The sequence below is a fragment of the Hypomesus transpacificus genome, unplaced genomic scaffold (genome assembly GCF_021917145.1).
Source record: "Hypomesus transpacificus isolate Combined female unplaced genomic scaffold, fHypTra1 scaffold_101, whole genome shotgun sequence".
Lineage (NCBI taxonomy): Eukaryota > Metazoa > Chordata > Actinopteri > Osmeriformes > Osmeridae > Hypomesus > Hypomesus transpacificus.
The window spans coordinates 437,134-457,532 of NW_025813696.1; the positions used below are offsets into that span (position 1 = coordinate 437,134).

The 20,399-nt window shown below is 51.2% G+C and overlaps 2 protein-coding genes across 5 annotated transcripts; one reads left to right on the forward strand and one right to left on the reverse strand.

The window, feature by feature from the left end:
* Positions 1 to 1,049: 1,049 nt before the first annotated feature.
* fam171a1 (family with sequence similarity 171 member A1) lies at positions 1,050 to 16,865 on the reverse strand. 4 transcript variants are annotated; one of them, XM_047050150.1, is made up of 9 exons: positions 16,497 to 16,865; positions 12,363 to 12,590; positions 11,422 to 11,514; positions 9,447 to 9,614; positions 8,168 to 8,344; positions 4,085 to 4,381; positions 3,815 to 3,929; positions 3,308 to 3,425; positions 1,050 to 3,121 (listed from the first exon to the last, which is right to left on the reverse strand). In XM_047050150.1, exons 1-9 carry the CDS (start codon positions 16,603 to 16,605, stop codon positions 1,571 to 1,573), a joined length of 2,856 nt encoding a protein of 951 aa, XP_046906106.1. In that variant the 5' UTR covers positions 16,606 to 16,865; the 3' UTR covers positions 1,050 to 1,570. The 4 variants fall into 4 exon arrangements, with proteins under 4 accessions (XP_046906106.1, XP_046906105.1, XP_046906104.1 ...); XM_047050149.1 differs by having other exon boundaries at positions 4,055 to 4,381; XM_047050148.1 differs by having other exon boundaries at positions 4,013 to 4,381.
* Positions 16,866 to 18,361: 1,496 nt separating this feature from the next.
* On the forward strand, positions 18,362 to 19,629 carry si:ch1073-228j22.2 (SPRY domain-containing SOCS box protein 2). Its single transcript, XM_047050206.1, has 2 exons — positions 18,362 to 19,170; positions 19,315 to 19,629. The coding sequence occupies exons 1-2, from the start codon at positions 18,405 to 18,407 to the stop codon at positions 19,443 to 19,445; spliced, it is 897 nt and encodes a 298-aa protein (XP_046906162.1). The 5' UTR covers positions 18,362 to 18,404; the 3' UTR covers positions 19,446 to 19,629.
* The last annotated feature ends 770 nt before the right edge of the window (positions 19,630 to 20,399 follow it).

Consider the following 20,399-nt stretch of genomic DNA (forward strand, 5'->3'; position numbering starts at 1 on the left):
AGACAACAGTAGGCTATCAGTATTTCTCAAAAGATTGTACTTGATGCATCCACAACAATTTGTTGACAAATACACATATTGTTGTAATTTGGTTGTTTATTCAGAATATTAGGCTTCAATTATAATACAAGCAACCAAATAAGACATTTGGTGTGGAGTGCACAGTAAAATACAGTACATCTCATCCCAAGTGGTTACAATGGAACAGACGGAGTAGAGTACCGTTCACAACAAGCTCACACAACATTTAGACTATAACAAGAAATGGGAGAAAAATATACAAACTATACAAATTGTAATATTTGAAGAGGTCAGATGTCAATAGCAACCACACACACACACACGTGCACAAACAGATTCAAATGTGTACACACGTTCTGTGTATTGTTGTCTTCACACATATTCTAGCTATTGCCACATGACATTCACCCCTAGAGTTGAGGAGAGTACTGCATGCTGTCTGCCAAGACAGGGGGGAGGTAGAGGAAAACAACTGGAGCGGAGAAATAAATAAGGTGATCAACAGATCTTCACTAGACAACTTCAAAGGCACTTAGACGCGTGGAACAATTGGTGTTATAGTTGTAATCACAAAGAGAGAAAAGCAGTTTGGTTTCAAGATACAAGAAACAAGCATGTGTGTTTATGTACTCCTGTAAGGCGGGTCTGAAGGAAAAGTACTGAAACAAATTCAAATAAAAACAACCTATTAGTAAAATACTTAATGTTTGCAACTAAAAATCATAAAGTATTAAAAGAAAAATACAAAAAAAGGCATCTCAAGCAACAGTATAAAAGTGATGCATAGCAGTTCAGAGCAAAGTCTGCCAGAGTCAGTGGTTCAATAGTATCAAAAACTTCTCATGTGACCTCATCCACAATCATGTGACCTCATCCACAATACAATGCCTTCGTCTGGGTGCCACGACCTTCACCACGACCTTCACCACGACCTTCACCACCAGGAGAGTCTGGGGTGATATCCTCTAGCTCAGTGCTGATTGGTTGGCTCTGGTCCCAGTGTTCTGGCACCTCCTCCATACCCAGCACCCTCCACAGGTAGGGCTTCCCCTTTCCTCTCTCACAGACTCCATCACACTGGGTAGGACTACTCATTCCCACTTCCAGTGACCTAAACATAATGCATATGGGACAATGCATAGATCAAAGGATAGACAAACCCAGTAAAACATCTGCAATATTGCTTATACCACCATTCTTTGTTCTAGAAGATTCATCAACAGGCAGAACAGGGTCGTGGCTCCTTCAGAAAAGCGCTCTCTTTTTTTGCTTAAAATGCTAATTTTATAAAAAGGCATAGCAGTTGTGCATTAAATGATGACTCCTATTTCAGGTTCTTGCTTTGAGAGTCTGTCTCTCAGGCAGGGACATCACAACATGTGGGTGTAGGCAACAAGGAGAGTGCAGCACAGGTTATATCAGTCCACAGATCCACCTGCTCCTCCCCTGTTGTCTCCTTAGTGCTGCCTACATATGGGGGAGTAGGGAAACAAACGTCATATTTCTGTGTGTGTGAAGTGGTCATAAGGGGTCAGAGGTCAGGTATGCGTCATTTGAGGTTGAAGGCCAAAAGGGGGCGCTCCTCTCTCTTCTGCCAAGGGCTCTTCTTCTCCCCCTCTCCATCGTCGTTGGATGGGTCGTTATCAGGTGAGACAGACAGCAGAGAAGTCTGAGCGTGCTCAGTCCTGAAGGCCACCCCCTCTGGCGGTGACAGGGGAGGGGGGGAGGAAGGGGAGGATGAGGAAGGCGAAGGGGCTTCTTCTTGTATTTGGATGACTCCTCCCTCCTCTACCTCTTCCCCCTTCTCCTCTCTTTCCTCCATCTTCTCCTGATGGCACTGTGTGTCAGGCTGTTGACCGTTTCCAGGGCTGGTCTCAGGTGTTGCCTCCCCCTCGCTGGCTGGCCCCTCCAGGTCGTCCACGTACACCAGCTGGGTGTAGACGGCTGGAGGGGTGCTCACCGGCTGGGTGTAGACGGCTGGAGGAGTACTCTTCGCCCTGTCCTTCTTCCTGTCCTCCTTCCACCTGCGTCCCACCCTGGGCTCGTTCAGGTCCACCCCGGAGTCCAGGCTGGTGTCATTGCTGTTGCCATGCCTACCACTGCGCCTGCCGCCACCTCCCGTACTGTTGCCATGGCACCCGGCCCGCTGCAGGTCAATGTAGGAGTGGCGGATGTGGGCGTTGGAACGTCCGTCCAATGAAACAAACCAGGCCCGTGGGTGTGGGAGGGGCTTCCCTCCCCGGAGTTCCATCAGGGTCTTCTCAGCCAATAAAGTGTCCTCGTCGTTGATTTCAACCAGACCAGATTCTCCGAGTGTCGTGGGGATAGACAGAGATTCCGATAGGTTACGTCCGTCTCCTTCCCCCTGATTAGCCGAGCCAGGTGAGCAGTCGTCAGGGGAGTGGTCTGAGGGCTGCTGGGGGTGCGTGGCGTTAAGCTCTGCCTGGATGGTCTCCAGGTCACTCTGCTGCTCCATCTGCAGGAGCAGGGCCTGCCCACACAGAGGGTGCTCCCCTGGCAGGCGCATGTAATGAGCTGGGATCACCAGGGTGGGCCGCACTCTTCTGGGGTAGGCCTCCCCCCCGCTGAGCAGGTCCACGGAGCCACAGCACAGCAGCTGTCCCGGGCGGGGGAGGGAGAGGGGCAGGGTGCGCTCCAGGTGGTCCACAGAGCGGGACAGGTGGTAGTCAGGGGGCCTGCTCTCCATGGCTTCGGCTCGGCTGGGGGAGAGAGGGGGGGAGGAGGGGGAGGTTGCCTCTCCCCCACTGCTTATCTGGCTCACGTGATTAGTTAAGGACAGTCTATCCAGAACCTGATTGGTGGAGGAGCAGACGGAGGTGTATGATTGGCGGTAGCCTCGGTCCGTTCCGGTCGAAAGGGCGGTCTTCAACGGGAATGTCTCCACAGACTGCCGGTAGTCACGGCTACGGGGGGTCAGATTGCCTAGAGACGAGCCGTGTCGGCTGTGGTTAACAAGTGATGAGCGGCTGTGGTTGCCATGAGAGACCAGCTCCTGGTGATGCTGATCGTAAGAGGAGGGTTTGAGCATGGGTGTGGTCATGTCAGGTTCTGTTGCTGTGGAAACCATCTCCAGCTGCACCTGGAGACAAGGCAAGATGCATCAAAACACAAAGAAACCACTAAAATAGCAATATAAATGGTGTGAATGTAATGCACAGGGCAGCAGTATACTGACTGTAACCGTAATCGTCTGTCACTGCTACTGCAGTATAGACGCGTGTGTGTGTGTGTGTGCGCACCACGGGGCTCTAGTGAAGGGCTGTACCTCGTTGCTGATGAGGTGGAGGTGAGACATGGAGGTGGCCTGGTCTCTCTTGCTGCCGTCCAGAGCAGCAGCCAGGGTGAGCTTGCGTCGGGACAGACGAGGCTTCAAGCAGCACCGCCTGCGGAGGAGACACACGTTACAGCTCCCTCTGTGGGCTGTTTGGCGCTACTACAGCCACGCCCCTGACTGTTGGAACATGATAGCATAGGGTCATTGATCCAACACTATAATTGGGTTTTAGTGCCCACTGACCAGCCGGCCAGCCAATATACCAGCCAGCTAGCCAGCTACCCTACCAGCCAGCTAGCCTAGCAGTCAGCTAGCCTAGCAGTCAGCTAGCCTACCAGCCAGCTAGCCTAGCAGTCAGCTAGCCTTCCCACCAGTTAGCCTACCAGCCAGCTAGCCTAGTAGTCAGCTAGCCTTCCCACCAGCTAGCCTACCAGTCAGCTAGCCTACCAGCCAGCTAGCCTTCCCACCAGCTAGCCTACCGGCCAGCTAGCCACGTACCTGCAGTAATAGAGCAGCAGGCAAAGCAGGCAGAGCAGAATGAGGACCATGCCTCCCAGGATCGCCAGCAGGAACACTGTGTGGTACGTACTGATGTCCTTAGCTACCATGGGACCTAAAACACACACACACACTTTAGGTGCCAGGCATTCAACATGTGTCTTCGTTTCACATTCAAGGCTTTTATTTCACTTTTACCTTGTGCAGGATAAAGAGTGAGCAGAGCAGAGCTGGGCTCACCTGTGTGGACGGGGGACATGCTGGGCTCACCTGTGTGGACAGGGGACATGCTGGGCTCACCTGTGTGGACAGGGGACATGCTGGGCTCACCTGTGTGGACAGGGGACATGCTGGGCTCACCTGTGTGGACAGGGGACATGCTGGGCTCACCTGTGTGGACAGGGGACATGCTGGGCTCACCTGTGTGGACAGGGGACATGCTGGGCTCACCTGTGTGGACAGGGGACATGGCTGCCACCCAGTAGCCCAGCTGGGGAGCGATGTAGGTCAGGATCAGATGATCCCCCTCTCTCTGCACATAGCCCAGGCTGCTCTTCAACCAGACCCCTGCGCACAAACACACATTAGGATCGCACAGCTTGTGAATAGACTTTATCAACTAACAAGCACCTTCAAGCTACACTACCCCTAATGCAACATTCCATTTAGAGCACAACATGTCCTCTACCAAAGCTCTGCACACTGCAAACAGCTGACTCACATTACCATTACAAACTAGGCCCCGGCCCACTCTCACGAGACTGCGGCCAAGGAGGTTTCCTGGTTAAAGTGTTTAAACAGTTATTTATCACCCTTGTAAGAGAAACTATTTAGACCCACGTGTTCTGAAGATTTGATCAGACTGTTGTGAGCCCTGACGGCTGTGCTGATGCACCTGCAGTTCTAGTTTCAGCCACAGAGAGGCAGCAGACTGGGCCTCGGCGAGGGCAAAACCAGCCCAGAGCCAAGGGGAGAGAGGGTGCCAGTAAAAGAACTGGAACAAAGTTGTCTCTGAGCGTGGATTTATGATCACGTTTGTATTCCGATCTCCTGATGTTTAGGGTTAGGATTAAGGAGAGTAAGCCGATCCCAGAGGGTCTGAAGCAGGAGGGCAGGAGAGGGGTGGAGGAGGCCAGGAGAGAGGACGGAGGAGGGCAGGAGAGGGGTGGAGGAGGGCAGGAGAGGGGTGGAGGAGGGGTGGAGGGGAGCAGGAGAGGGTATGGAGGAGGGCAGGAGAGGGGATGGAGGAGGGCAGGAGAGGGGATGGAGGAGGGATGGAGGAGGGCAGGAGAGAGGACGGAGGAGGGCAGGAGAGAGGACGGAGGAGGGCAGGAGAGGGGTGGAGGAGGGCAGGAGAGGGGTGGAGGAGGGCAGGAGAGGGGATGGAGGAGGGCAGGAGAGGGGTGGAGGAGGGCAGGAGAGGGGATGGAGGAGGGATGGAGGAGGGGAGGAGAGGGGTGGAGGAGGGCAGGAGAGGGCAGGAGAGGGTATGGAGGAGGGCAGGAGAGGGGTGGAGGAGGGCAGGAGAGGGGTGGAGGAGGGCAGGAGAGGGGTGGAGGAGGGGTGAAGGGGAGCAGGAGAGGGTATGGAGGAGGGCAGGAGAGGGGTGGAGGAGGGCAGGAGAGGGGTGGAGGGGAGCAGGAGAGGGTATGGAGGAGGGCAGGAGAGGGGTGGAGGAGGGCCGGAGAGAGGAGGGGTGGAGGAGGGGTGGAGGGGAGCAGGAGAGGGTATGGAGGAGGGCAGGAGAGGGATGGAGGAGGGCAGGAGAGGGGTGGAGGGCAGGAGAGGGGTGGAGGAGGGCAGGAGAGGGGATGGAGGAGGGCAGGAAAGGGGATGGAGGGCAGGAGAGGGGATGGAGGAGGGCAGGAGAGGGGATGGAGGAGGGCAGGAGAGGGTATGGAGGAGGGCAGGAGAGGGGTGGAGGAGGGCAGGAGAGGGGTGGAGGAGGGGTGGAGGAGGGGTGCAGGAGAGGGTTTGGAGGAGGGCAGGAGAGGGGTGGAGGAGGGCAGGAGAGGGGTGGAGGGGAGCAGGAGAGGGTATGGAGGAGGGCAGGAGAGGGGTGGAGGAGGGCAGGAGAGGGGTGGAGGGGAGCAGGAGAGGGTATGGAGGAGGGCAGGAGAGGGGATGGAGGAGGGCAGGAGAGGGGTGGAGGAGGGCAGGAGAGGGGTGGAGGAGGGCAGGAGAGGGGATGGAGGAGGGCATGAGAGGGGTGGAGGGCAGGAGAGGGGTGGAGGAGGGCAGGAGAGGGGATGGAGGAGGGCAGGAGAGGGGTGGAGGAGGGCAGGAGAGGGGATGGAGGGCAGGAGAGGGGATGGAGGAGGGCAGGAGAGGGGATGGAGGAGGGCAGGAGTGTGTATGGAGAACTTGAGGTGTACTCCCCTGCTTCCCCTCTCGTACACACCCACACACTCACACTTTATATATTGATCAGTCACGCCCAAACAAATCATTACCTCCAGCTCAGCCCAGCCCAGCTCAGCCCAGCCCAGCCCAGCCCAGCCTTGCTCAGCCCAGCCCAGCCCAGCCTAGCCCAGACAAGCCCAGCCCAGCCCAGCCCAGCCCAGCCCAGCCCAGCCCAGGGCTCTATCCAGTCCTCCTCCATATCCTCTGGGACAGTAATGAGTTTCTCGGTGACCTTTCTAAACAGCCACATTTAAGTGTTCTCACGCTTCGTTACAATGCAGACCAGAATCTGGCATCCCACCATGACGATGCAAACAGAGGTCAAGTCAATCCACCCTCTGCTGTTTACTCTGCTGTCTCCATTCATGCAAAGTCAAATAACAACCTTTGAATTTACCACAGTCCTCTGTCTCATAGTGACATAACATACATCAACATCAATCAAAAATTGCTATTACAGGTGTTGCATTTACATCAGGAACCTCCTAATTTCCTTAGGAGAGAGCATTGAGTCTCCTTTACCATGTGATACCTCACCAGCACAAAAAACAGCACAAGTCCAACTGGCGGCTACACCAGCAGAACAGGTTTGAGTGTCTGTGTGTGTGCATGAGCTCTGCCCTCAAGACTGCAACTAGGCCATATGCAACTAGGCCATATGCAAAACACAACAACAGCCTCCTAACATTGGCTTCTTTGTGAGAGAAAGTCTGTCTGTCTGTCTGTCTGTCTGTCTGTCTGTCTGTCTGTCTGTCTGTCTGTCTGTCTGTCTGTCTGTCTGTCTGTCTGTCTGTCTGTCTGTCTGTCTGTCTGTCTGTCTGTCTGTCTGTCTGTCTGTCTGTCTGTCTGTCTGTCTGTCTGTCTGTCTGTCTGTCTGTCTGTCTGTCTGTCTGTCTGTCTGTCTGTCTGTCTGTCTGTCTGTCTGTCTGTCTGTCTGTCTGTCTGCTCTCTCTCTCTCTCTCTCTCTCTCTCTCTCTCTCTCTCTCTCTCTCTCTCTCTCCTCTCTCTCTCTCTCTCTCTCTCTCTCTCTCTCTCTCTCTCTCTCTCTCTCTCTCTCTCTCTCTCTCTCTCTCTCTCTCTCTCTCTCTCTCTCTCTCTCTCTCTCTCTCTCTCTCTCTCTCTCTCTCTCTCTCTCAGAAGCCCCTACTCTGTTGTTTATTTGGGGGTTGCTAGGGAACAGGGGTCTATCCCAGAGTGAAGTTCAGAAACACAGCAGCTGTTGTGGAATACCCATAACCCTAACCAGCAGACTGATGGAGGGGGGAGGGGCGTCTGTAGACGTGGTCCTCTAGGACCTGCCGTGGTCACGCTTCAGGAGAGTGATAAGTCACATATTGTAGATCTCACTGCACATTTAGGACAACGGACAAAGGTCAGGCCCTTGCACTGCAACAACGTCACTGGCTTGAATCTAGCTCAGTCTGGTGCAGTAGTTTCCCTGCTGTAATGCTGGTCAGGCTGGTTTGACCCTGGTCAGGCTGCTGCAATGCTGGTCAGGCTGCTGCAATGCTGGTCAGGCTGCTGCAATGCTGGTCAGGCTGCTGTAATGCTGGTCAGGCTGCTGTAATGCTGGTCAGGCTGAGTCAGGCAGGTGACCTGGAGGCCCTCCACAGTCTGGACCAGTTATTCAGCAGGTTATAGTCTGGACCAGTTCTTCAGCAGGTTATAGTCTGGACCAGTTCTTCAGCAGGTTATAGTCTGGACCAGTTCTTCAGCAGGTTATAGTCTGGACCAGTTCTTCAGCAGGCCTGGCTGGATTATAATCCTACATCCATTCTCGTGATGTGCAGCTGTTTAATTCAGTGGTTTATTTTCACTAATCTATCATAAACCTTTGAACTATTCCACTGTTCCATGATCAGTTCTGACTGCGTGTGTGTGTATTTGTGGTTTTGCGTGTCTACAAAGAACTGGTAAACGTTGTGGAAAGAAAGGAACGCAGGTACTCACCCAAGCGGGGGTCGAACCTCCAGGCAGGTATGTGATCGTTGTCCTTCAGACCGCTATTGGCTGGCAGAGGGACAGAGATGCTGATTGGCTCGTTTACCAGCAGCTCCACACCATCGCTGGCCAATAGGTGGACAGAGATGGCTGCCACCGGAGTCAGCTCAAATCTGCGCTCGGATCCTGTTAGAGGACAGCAGGGTGGAGGAGTGGAGGAGAGATGGAGGGTCACATTGGAGAACAATAGGGAGGGCATTACATGTGGGAGGAGCCAAAGAGAAAAGTTAAGAGGAACAGATTGAGAAGTAAACACATGGCAAGCAGAAGAAAAGACAGGAAACTGGGAAGGGAGGACAGGGGAGGACAGGAGAGGACAGGACAGGACAGGGGAGGACAGTACAGGGGAGGACAGGACAGGGGAGGACAGGACAGGGGAGGACAGGACAGGGGAGGACAGGACAGGGGAGGACAGGACAGGAGAGGACAGGACAGGACAGGGGAGGACAGTACAGGGGAGGACAGGACAGGGGAGGACAGGACAGGGGAGGACAGGACAGGGGAGGACAGGACAGGGGAGGACAGGACAGGGGAGGACAGGAGAGGACAGGACAGGGGAGGACAGTACAGGGGAGGACAGGACAGGGGAGGACAGGACAGGACAGGACAGGGGAGGACAGGACAGGGGAGGACAGGACAGGGGAGGACAGGACAGGGGAAGGGAGGACAGGACAGGGGAGGACAGGGGAGGACAGGACAGGGGAGGACAGGACAGGACAGGGGAGGACAGGGGAGGACAGGAGAGGACAGGGGAGGGGATAATCTATCTGTCCAAGGTCAACTCCTGCTGCAGCTCTAACCACTCCCCCCCCACCACCCCTCCAGCTCTGTCCCCCACCCCCCCCCTTCCAGCTCTGACCCCCCCCCCACCCCCCCTTCCACAGCTCTGACCCCCCCCACCCCCCCTTCCAGCTCTGACCCCCCCACCCCCCTCCAGCTCTGACCCCCACCCCCTCCAGCTCTGACCCCCACCCCCTCCAGCTCTCAGCATCTCTCCTCTATCCCAGGTGTGGAGATCCATGTGAGTCAGGTGCCAGAGATAGCAACAGACGTGGGCGTCATGGCAGCCAGTAGCAGAGCAGGGCCGGCGTGTTCAGACTAGATAGTGCTGCTCCCACAGCACAGCTCCCACAGCACAGCTCCCACAGCACAGCTCCCACAGCACTGCTCCCACAGCACTGCTCCCACAGCACTGCTCCCACAGCACTGCTCCCACAGCACTGCCTACCTGAGCCGTTGCCCCCCAGGCCCTGCAGGCCCTGCAGGTAGGGGAAGTGCTGCATGTGAGCAGGGGCGCTGGCCACGGTCAGCAGGGCGCTGAGGTTGGTGTAGGACGTGTTGGGAGGCAGGCTCAGGGCCCGGCGCTGGAACTGGACCCAGGGGTGAGCCCTCGAAACTGGGGGAGGAGAGACGCACGCAGGGGGTGTGAGAAGCTACACACAGTAATCAGTGTAGGGAGTGGACTGGGGAGGGAGTGGACTGGGGAGGGAGTGGACTGGGGAGGGAATGGACTGGGGAGGGCTCTTGATGACTGTGTCCTGTTAGTTCTAACCCAGGACAGGCTGCTGTTGTATCTGCCGTTCTGAGTCACTAGTCTTGCTGTACACACAGACTTCCAACTTAATAAAAGAGAGACAGGATCGATTCTGTACGGTCACCGTCACTACAGCCTCTGTTTCTCTCTTTCAGATTTCTGCTGTTCTTTCTTTCTCTCTCCTTGAGCAACGAGACCAGCAAAGAGTGCAAAACAGCAACAAAGAAAGTGTGTGTGTGTTAGATGTAGTGTGTGTGTGTGTGTGTGTGTTAAAGACAGAGTGTGCGAGGTGATGTCATTGTGTTTCCACTGTGGTGAGTATGCATTCCTGCACCATGAGACAGAACTCTGACCCTGAGTGTGTGTGTGTGTGGGGGTGTGTTAGAGATGGAGTGTGTGTGTGTGGGGGTGTGTTAGAGATGGAGTGTGTGTGTGTGTGTGGGGGGGGGTGTGTTAGAGATGGAGTGTGTGTGTGTGGGGGTGTGTTAGAGATGGAGTGTGTGTGTGTGGGTGAGTTCATGTTTACGCTCTGTTTAAGCTCCACATTCGCTCCTTAACTTGCTCTGGCAGGTAAAAACCAAACTTCAGATCATATCTATACCTGGCTAAAGATAATATCTGGTGGTCCGGCTATGAACAGAGCATGTAAATGAGCCCAGGTGATGATTCCAACAGAGCCCAGTGTAAAGACCCCTCCCCCCTCTAACCTGGTGTCCACGTCTGTCAGCCAGGCAGCAGACAGACTCAGTCACTCAGTCACCTGCCAATCACTCAGTCACCTGCCAATCACTCAGTCACCTGCCAGTCACTCAGTCACCTGCCAATCACTCAGTCACCTGCCAGTCACTCAGTCACCTGCCAGTCACTCAGTCACCTGCCAATCACTCAGTCACCTGCCAGTCACTCAGTCACCTGCCAGTCACTCAGTCACCTGCCAGTCACTCAGTCACCTGCCAATCACTCAGTCACCTGCCAGTCACTCAGTCACCTGCCAATCACTCAGTCACCTGCCAGTCACTCAGTCACCTGCCAGTCACTCAGTCACCTGCCAATCACTCAGTCACCTGCCAGTCACTCAGTCACCTGCCAATCACTCAGTCACCTGCCAGTCACTCAGTCACCTGCCAATCACTCAGTCACCTGCCAGTCACTCAGTCACCTGCCAATCACTCAGTCACCTGCCAATCACTCAGTCACCTGCCAGTCACTCAGTCACCTGCCAATCACTCAGTCACCTGCCAGTCACTCAGTCACCTGCCAATCACTCAGTCACCTGCCAATCACTCAGTCACCTGCCAGTCACTCAGTCACCTGCGAATCACAGACACACAAAGGAGCCAGGAGACAAGACAAGAACATGTATTCTGATGAAAACAGATCTGATATAACCTTATCTAATGTAATTACACACGCAAACAAAAGATGCATGACAGGCCAGGCAGGAGCGTGAGGGAGGGTGGGTGTGCTTGACTTCTTTAAGAGACTGGGTTGGATGGGTCACATTATTAATGTGTGTCAAGTCAAAGGGGAAAGGGCTGAATCACTGCAGACACAAACACACACACACACACACACACACACACAGAGAGACTGCAGGCACACACACACAGACTGCAGGCACACACACACAGACTGCAGGCACACACACACACAGAGGACAAAGTGTTACCTTGGAACCCAGAGACGATCTGAACGACATCATCGTACACCATCAGAGTGGCAGTTCTCTCTGGCAGCAGATCCAGACTGAGAGTGGAGAACACTGAAAGAATACACACCCCACACACACAATGAGTTCCTTTCAGAACATGTTGAAATGTACCTCGACACACCTGATCATAAAAGGATTAGCAGGCCCTCGTGTCCATCTTTCAATCGGTTTCCCGTCAGGACAGGATGCTGTCGGAGCGGACAGGATGCTGTCGGAGCGGACAGGATGCTGTCGGAGCGGACAGGATGCTGTCGGAGCGGACAGGATGCTGTCGGAGCGGACAGGATGCTGTCGGAGCGGACAGGATGCTGTCGGAGCGGACAGGATGCTGTCGGAGCGGACAGGATGCTGTCGGAGCGGACAGGATGCTGTCGGAGCGGACAGGATGCTGTCGGAGCGGACAGGATGCTGTCGGAGCGGACAGGATGCTGTCGGAGCGGACAGGATGCTGTCGGAGCGGACAGGATGCTGTCGGAGCGGACAGGATGCTGTCGGAGCGGACAGGATGCTACTTCTCTCTCTCTGTCTCTCCTCTATTGTTCAGTGCTGGTAAGCGTGCTAATCCAATTGGCCGCCGTTCCACTAGCTTCTAATGAACCCCTCCCCGCCGCCTACACACACACACACACACACACACACTTATCCAGGATGTGTGTGTGCATACAGCACTGTGAGAGGATTAGGTGTCCCCTGGCTGAATGTTGGCATCACTAGAGCTGCTCACTCTGTCACTCCTCCTCATCTCACACACACACACACAGAGCAAAGACCCTGCTGACTAGACCTGCTGTCTGTTCTCACACACAGCACAGCTCGACACTTCCACTCTTAACACTCTGCACCGACTCCTTCACACACTCATAGTCCTTCTTCACGATTGCACACACACACACACACACCAGGCAGTCTGGTGGGACTCCAGGGGGCAGAGTTTGGCACGTAACCCTGTTTGGTTGCTGTGACGACCAGTGGCGTTCCGAGACGGTACGGGAAGCGGAGGTAGGCATTGCCGTCAGCAGCGGATGTCTCCATGGTTACAGGCGTGTGGTTGGTGAAGAGCTCAATGGTGGCACCGCCCAGGGGCTGGTGGGTGCTGGCATCACTCAGGTGGACCTTCAGAGTCACCTCTGCAACGTCAAGCACAAGACAACAACACATCAAACAACAACACATCAAACAACAACACATCAAACAACAACACATCAAACAACAACACATCATACAACAACACATCAAACAACAGCCCATCACAATGCTCCCTTTTGACCAATTTCCTGGTTACAGTCCAAAAGTGCTTCCCTGCCAAAACAACATGCCATTTTTCCTTTGAGAGGTCTTAGCCCGAAGCAGGAAACAACTGTACACACACATCCCATTTAACGGTGTCCGAGCATGTGTCGGACAGAGAGGCGGCTGTGAAGCTAACAATGGAACACACACTTGCATTCCTAAAGCAAAGCACTTCAATTACACCATTAACTCTCCCTGTAACGATGCTGGATATCCTTTCTAGAGAGACCAGAGTTGCCTGGATACCCAACACACACACAGAAACACTGCATGTTGTTCCTCCTGCTCTGTAGTCGTCCACCTCCCTCCTAGGTCAACGCCAGGTCTACACATTCACACAATCTTTGGATGCAGAATAATAAGGAAATAATATAATAATAAGGAAATGACATGGCCATTGAGCTTCCTGCCATAAGGTGCTGTTTAGACTGAACAGTGACTTGGTAAAAATTGTAAACAAACATCTTTTTGTATCTGATGTATGTTGTTAACGCGTAGCTTGATCTCAGTGTAACCCACACAACAGCTACATGATTGACAAACATGTTCTGGTAGGACTAAACCGTATTAGCCACATTAGCAGAAACATGCAGCTCAGGATGAACAACAGCAAGCCTTGTCTCTCTGTACAGTTGCTTGTCTGCACAACCACGTGTACTCTGATCACTGGTTGTCGTCTGAACCATGGTGACCTTTCAATTAAGGCTGAAAGGGTTCCAGGCTCCCCCATCACATAGGCATCCAGGGGGGACAGGTGACCAGCATGACTAGACCAGAGCAGGCCAGACCCTCCCCCATCATACAGCCATCCAGGGGGGACAGGTGACCAGCATGACTAGACCAGAGCAGGCCAGACCCTCCCCCATCCCACAGCCATCCTGGGGGCAGGGTTCTGACACAACGAGATACACCAAGTCTTAATAAGGCAACAAACCACACAATCATCCTGTGTCAGCTTATCCAACTTCCATTCTGTCAGCCGGACAACTTACTAATCATTTAGCGGATTAGAGGATCTTCAGGAGAGGAGTGAATATTAGGCTTGACCTATGCACTCCCTCCTGCAGTAGAGTACCTTTATGGGCTGGGCCTATGGGACAACCTCCACTGCATGAGAGAGGGGGTTGGACGGGCATTCTTAAAGCAATACATCACTTCCTGTCCCACTACGGCGATCCGTTGTTAGGGGTACCAGCTTTGCTCACTTTGGTGAACTCCCCTGGGAGACCCCTGTTCTCTTTCTCTCTCCCTCTCTCAAACACACAGTGTCAAATGCAACACTCCCCTTCCCCTCCTCATCCAATACATATAGTGACATCACTCTTCAAGAAGCCAAGGAGTGTCATCCACACACACACACACACGGGGAGTCACAGCATATCTGCCTATATGAGCTGGTTGTGTGAGCCTTGTTAAACCAGTAACTCTTCACTCTGTTGACTCTGCAGGGCGTGTGTACCATATGAAGGACAAAGACATCAAAGACACTTTTCCTTGTCCGATGCTACAACCTCAACCAATTAGCCAAGACAACAGCAGTCCAACCAGCAGGGTCCTGGGTGTGTGAGTGAGCACACAGGTTATTGATCAGATGTTGCTTTAAGTCGTTGGGTATCATTCATTTCCTGCACAGAAATAATGGAGATCCTGAGAGCTCTTCTCTGCTCTAGAAAGCATTCTACTCCTGACATTGTAAAAAGGATTGAAAGAGGAATCAATCAGACCATGTGTCCATAGGGAGGCCTATTGCCTATCCAGACCATGTGTGTATAGGGAGGCCTATTGCCTACCCAGACCATGTGTCCATAGGGAGGCCTATTGCCTACCCAGACCATGTGCTTCCTGGTGACAGTGGGGCTGACTGGACCCTGGCAGAGCCAGGTTGGAGTCAGCTGCTGGCATGTTATATACACACCCAATACCTCACATCTCAACTACCAAAACAATTACTGAAGCTTCTGTTGGACTGCTGTGGATCAATGTGTATGTATAAGCACTAACCCTATATGTCTATGTATATCACCGGTCCTTTCTCCTGCTGTCTATAAGCACCAGTGGGCCTGGCTCTCCATACCTTGCGTGTGATACAGAACAGGAGGCCTGGTCCTTTAGCAGTGGGACAGATTGTAGACCAGGACATGACAGGGGGTTTTCAGAGCCAGCAGAGTGTTTAAGCTCAGGGACAACTGTGATGTGCTGGATGGCTGCTGGTTTAGTAGTCCTTTCACAGCACACAGGGAACAGTGCTGCAGTGCCATTTCTACACACACAACATAGTCTTTCTGTCACCCTCCATTAGCCTTGCTTCAGTGGCTGGTCCTGACTAAGGAGTATGGTCTGCAGTAGAGGGAGGATGGTCTGCAGTAGAGGGAGGATGGTCTGCAGTAGAGGGAGGATGGTCTGCAGTAGAGGGAGGATGGTCTGCTGTTTGGCTGCACAGCTTGACTAGACCAGCAGAGCCCTGCATATCGACCTGACCACACCCCCAGGGTGGGCCTGAAGGTTAGACTGGGTCAGAGCAGGGGGGAGGGGAGGGGGAGAAGGAGGGAAAAGAGAACGAGAGAAAAGAGAGAGGGGGGGGCTATGGGTAGAGGAAGTGGGGGAGACCGGAAAGAAATAGCCTAAAGAAAAACAGAGATTTCGAGAGAGAAAGGAGGAGTCTGTATATGAGAGAAACTCTAGAGAAAAACTGAAAATTCAAGATAGATTGAAAGGCAAGTGTAAAAAGTGTCCAGTAAAATAGGCAAGAATAATTACAAATACTTATAATTACAAAATACACAAAATAATTTCACCTATCCTGTTTCCAGCAGATGTTCAGGGTTCTAGAACAGAACCCTTGAAGAGGGGAATGTCCAAAAACTTAGAAGTGATCAAATCTCAGTTAAGAATTGACGGTGGGCTATGAAAAGCAAAAGATTAGAGAAATGTCACTAAATATTACAATCTGTGCATGTGTGTATCTTTCTGTCTATACCAATCATAAAGAGGTGTGTGTGTCTGTGAGATTATATCCAAGCTATCATTATGCGTTTCTGAGGGATAAAGATAGACAGGGGAGGAATGTGTGTGAGAGAAAAAGAGGAGAGAAGAAAGGGGAGAGGAAGAGATACCAAAACAATATCTTAACTTGTAATCACAGGCGCTGGACCAGTCCAAGCAGCAACCTATTATAGTGTGTGGAATGCGTTGTAAAACACACGGTGGAAGACGAACCATTGAATTTGTATTTGTATGTATTTAACAAAATGGGTAAGTCAACAAGTGGATAATGTGTCTCAAGCATCAGTCCCATTAGAACGACTCGTTGCCTTTGTCATTAACTTGTTAACCTGCTACACACACTTTGATGTCAGTCCAACACACATGGGCATCAATTATCTCGTGCATCTCTAAAGCTAACGTTAGCAACCCATAATTAGATATTCAAATGTACTTTTCATTCTTGTGATTACTCGCACTATGAATCACAGCAGGACATGTTCCCTCCGTTATTCACACGTTTGCAAGATAACACTCCCACATTGTAGGTAGCTCTAGGACAATTGCCATTAGGTTAGAAGTTTAAATTCCGCTAACGTTGGCTAACTTTGTGCTATAGTGGCTAGCCGGGCTAGCCTCTGCTAGCAATAAAATGAGTGCTTCTTGTGAAGTTCCCTTACAATACATGGCAAATACAAACTAACGTGGCAGCTACACTCTGTAAATAAGTATTATACTACATAAAATGTCAGAGACGTTACCTTTAATGCCATTATCTTCTTGTAGGGTTTTAGTTGCCGCTCTCCAGATATTGCATCCCAAAAGGCAGAGAACAATCGCAGCGGTCCTGCGAGTCAAATCAAGCCGCATCGTTGCAGATGTATCGAGAGGGGAGAAATGATTTAAAAGTAAATCGTAGCTGGCAAACTAGCAAGCTAGCTCGATGTTGTTGGTAACTTCGTAGATCTCCCCCTTGTCCATATTCTAAGGCATCAGCATTCCTCAAATTCTGCTTTAGTGTTGTATTTTGGTTTTGTCCTGTTTGCATCCCCGGCCCTTTCTGCTGCTCGTCTCGTCAATTTTTTTCTGAGCTGAACAGGAGGGCCGAAGACGGCCAATACCACCTCCAACAGGCAGCTGGGTTGCTGGTCCCTACATCAGCAGCTTCTGCATTTGAAAGGTACGAACGGCATCTGCTGGCGAATATGATTTTCACCGATTCACAAGACGTGTCGCGTTTGGATCTAGTGACTAAATATATTCCCGATTGACCTTTGAGAATGTTTCCGAAATGGCAGTAAAGCCAAAAAGTCAATTTATCACTTTTTATTTTTTCTGTCAACCAAGAGGACGGACCCTGGAGCCTATCTAGAATAATGTATGTTTGTTAACCTTGCCTTGCTGACTGTCCTTATTTTATGATGAATGGACATTATTGTTATTTTTGTAGGCTAATGGTTACCTATGAATAATAAAAATAATCTTGCAGTTTTGTTGAGATTTTGTATTATGGTTTGTTTATTTAGATGACATTTGTATCTCCGCAGAAAGCATGACATGTTCCTGTACGTTTAAAAAGCCTAATGTAAATGACATGTAGCCCTTATGTGATTTTTCATTTTACAAACTATTGGCTGCCAGAAAATGAATCAATAAATCCAGCAAATAACAAATAAATACGATATGACACTAACGTTTTCATATATACAGAGATTATTGTATAATAAGTATAAATAGGCTACTCCGAATTCACTAGCGCCTCCCTTCTCACTTATTCCGTGCGATCTCTGCTACGCTTGCTCATTTTTCAGATTTTTTAAAGAATGAGTCGTTTCTGGTTTTATTTTATTTTCATGTTTCTAGCGATTAAAAGCCCAAGCCTGATCCTGTTCCTCTGCTTCGCCGTTTACGTGTTCATCCATTACAGAACGCGATAAGATTCCATGCAGATTGAGGTTGAAGGAAACGAAGCTTGATATCTTTAAGATAACGGGACTCTACAAAGGATGCGAGCGAAATGCGCGGTAATTTATTAGGGAACTCAGCAATATGCTGCACGTGCCTACAGACAGCTCAATATGTTGGCAGCCTGTTATTATGTTTACTTAAATATTGTCTTTCTCTCTCTTCAAGCATGGAACGTTACCAGATCAGAAAACAATCACGTCACCGTCTGGAGTCCTTGACACACGTCTGTATGACGTCGTTAGAAATGATGGACTGTGCTGTTCCAGCTTCGGAGGTCGCTGAAATGCACTGGACGACCAGCACGAGCCAGTCTCAGAGTGATTACGAGGCATGCCATGGAGATAAGCGACATCTATAAAAGCATGTCATGGCTGAGCCAGACTGACCACGTTCAAAGCAGTGAGAAGAAAATCACAGTCAAAGCTCCTCCACAAGCTTGGGTGAGTTGTGTTGTTAAGTTCTCTGTGCTGATGAGTCTGTATGTAATAGGACAAATGGATGACAGTGTTAAGAAATCTAGAAATATTTGAACCTTTCAACTCAAACTGTATTTGTTGGAAGTCTAATGTTATCTGCTTTTTTCACAGCTTCAAGATAAAACCTTTCTACAGTCAGTGTGTTGAACAAGAGGAAAGACACTGGTGCTTGGGTGGTCGCTTACATCAGTGGGAGAGTAGCTGACAAGTGCTTTAATTGCATTAATGGGTCTCACATTATCTCACTGGCTGCATGGCACTTCTTCTGGAAAGCCTTCCTCCTCCTCCTCCTCCTCCTCCTCCTTTCGCCCACTGGCCACACCCCCCTCGTCCCGCCTGTCACTCATGCTGCACTCCTCCCCTGCAGACGCAGAAGACAGACGGTCTTGTTGGAGTCCCACCCACTGCTCCCCTCACTTCCGCCGGTCAGGATGTGGACAGGAAGTGACACGTGCACCTGCCCAGCAGAGTAGCGATGGGGTGAGGGGGGAGAGAGGGGAGAGGAGAGGGCTCCACCTGTGGGAGGTGCTTTGGAGTCCCACGCACAGAGGAAGTCATGCGGTGGTTGGCATCTCTACTTCCTGTTGTCCTCTGCAGGCCTCGGGGTACACCGCTCTGGTGGGGGGAGACTCTGAGTCCTGGGGCTGGGAACTAACATCCAACCAACTGTGGCACAAGGGGCAGGTTCTGGGGGTGTACCCGAGGGGAAGGCGGCAGGCAGGATGTTGTCCGAAGGGCCCGCAGCTTGTCGAGCATTGGTCTCACACACAGACTGGTCTGGAGGATCAGGGCCCTGCATCTGCTCTCACCATCCCTGAACGCGTGCTGCTGGTGTTGGATGCTGACGCAGGAACTCTGGGATACATCGTGGATGGGTGCTTCCTGGGTGTGGCGTTCTGTGGTCTCCCGAAGGGGGCGGAGCTGTTCCCAGCCGTGAGCAGCGTGAGAGGCGGAGCTGTGGTGCGACTGCGCTACCTCAACGGAGCTAATCGTGAGTTTGACTTTAAGATGGTCAGGTCATCCAATCAGCCATTGAGGTTTCAAATACATTGCTGTAAAAAAAAAGAAAAGCTTTTAACTAGATTTTTGCTCTACCTTACAAAGTCTGTTTCATTATTCATTTTCTCTCTTTCAGGTGATGCCCCTAAGCTCATGGCCCTGTGTGGTTTGTCCATCCGTCAGTCGATGGGGAACCAGAGAGGGGATCAGACAGCCCGACTGCCTCTTCCTCCTCTTCTCCAACACTACCTCCTCCCCAGCCTGTGACCTGCTGATACACATATAGGAATCCTTAAGACCATAAAGCTGATTGAGCTGATCAATGCATATGATGGTTGTGCGTTATTTAGAATGTATTTGTTTTCTATTAATTTATCTTTTTAAAGAATAAGTGACCAAACGTAAATTATTTGACATTGTTATTTATTGTATTTTATCAGTATTTATTGCAGTATTTATAAATAACTATTTTCTCCATGTTATGGAATCAGTTTATTTAATATTTCAATAACTGAGTTACCGGTTATTAGTGGCGCATGTAACCTAGCTCCTCTGCGTCTCCTTTGGGAGGGTGCCGGAGGGGCAGGGCCTGGGCCAGCAAAGACCTTCCTCTGTCGGTGTTGCGCCATCGTCTGCAACTCATCTAAGCGGGAAAAGACATGCATGTCCCACACGGCTTCTCTGTATCCTCAGAGCCATCCCATAATGCGTATCCAAGAATTTTGGGCCTACCCAAAGTTATTAGCTACGTAAAAAGATGAGGGAAAGGCAGATTATCCACACTATGTAGAAGGGATTACGTCGAGTGAATATTGGGATGTTGGTTCATTCTCACAATTAAAATTCCACAGACAAAAAAACAGTTTATTTACATTCCCAACAATTGTACGACACAAGGTGACGACAGTTGTTCTTCATTTGTGCAATGTGATAGGGAAAAAATAGTTCAGGTCTAGAACTACCGGTGAAATTACAAAGGTGACTTTTAATAATCAGAACAGGTTATGTTAACTCTTAGCTATTGCGCTCTCAACCCTACACAATATTGTGCTACTTCTCACTTTATTTCATCAACCGATAACTGGTGGGATCGCCCTCACGGAGATCTCTCCTGTTTCCAGATTTTTGTAGAATCTGAGAAAGACATGTTATATGACATTATCCAGAGGCATGGGCGAATCTACGTTCCCACTTTGGGGGGGGGGGGGCTAAATCCCTAGA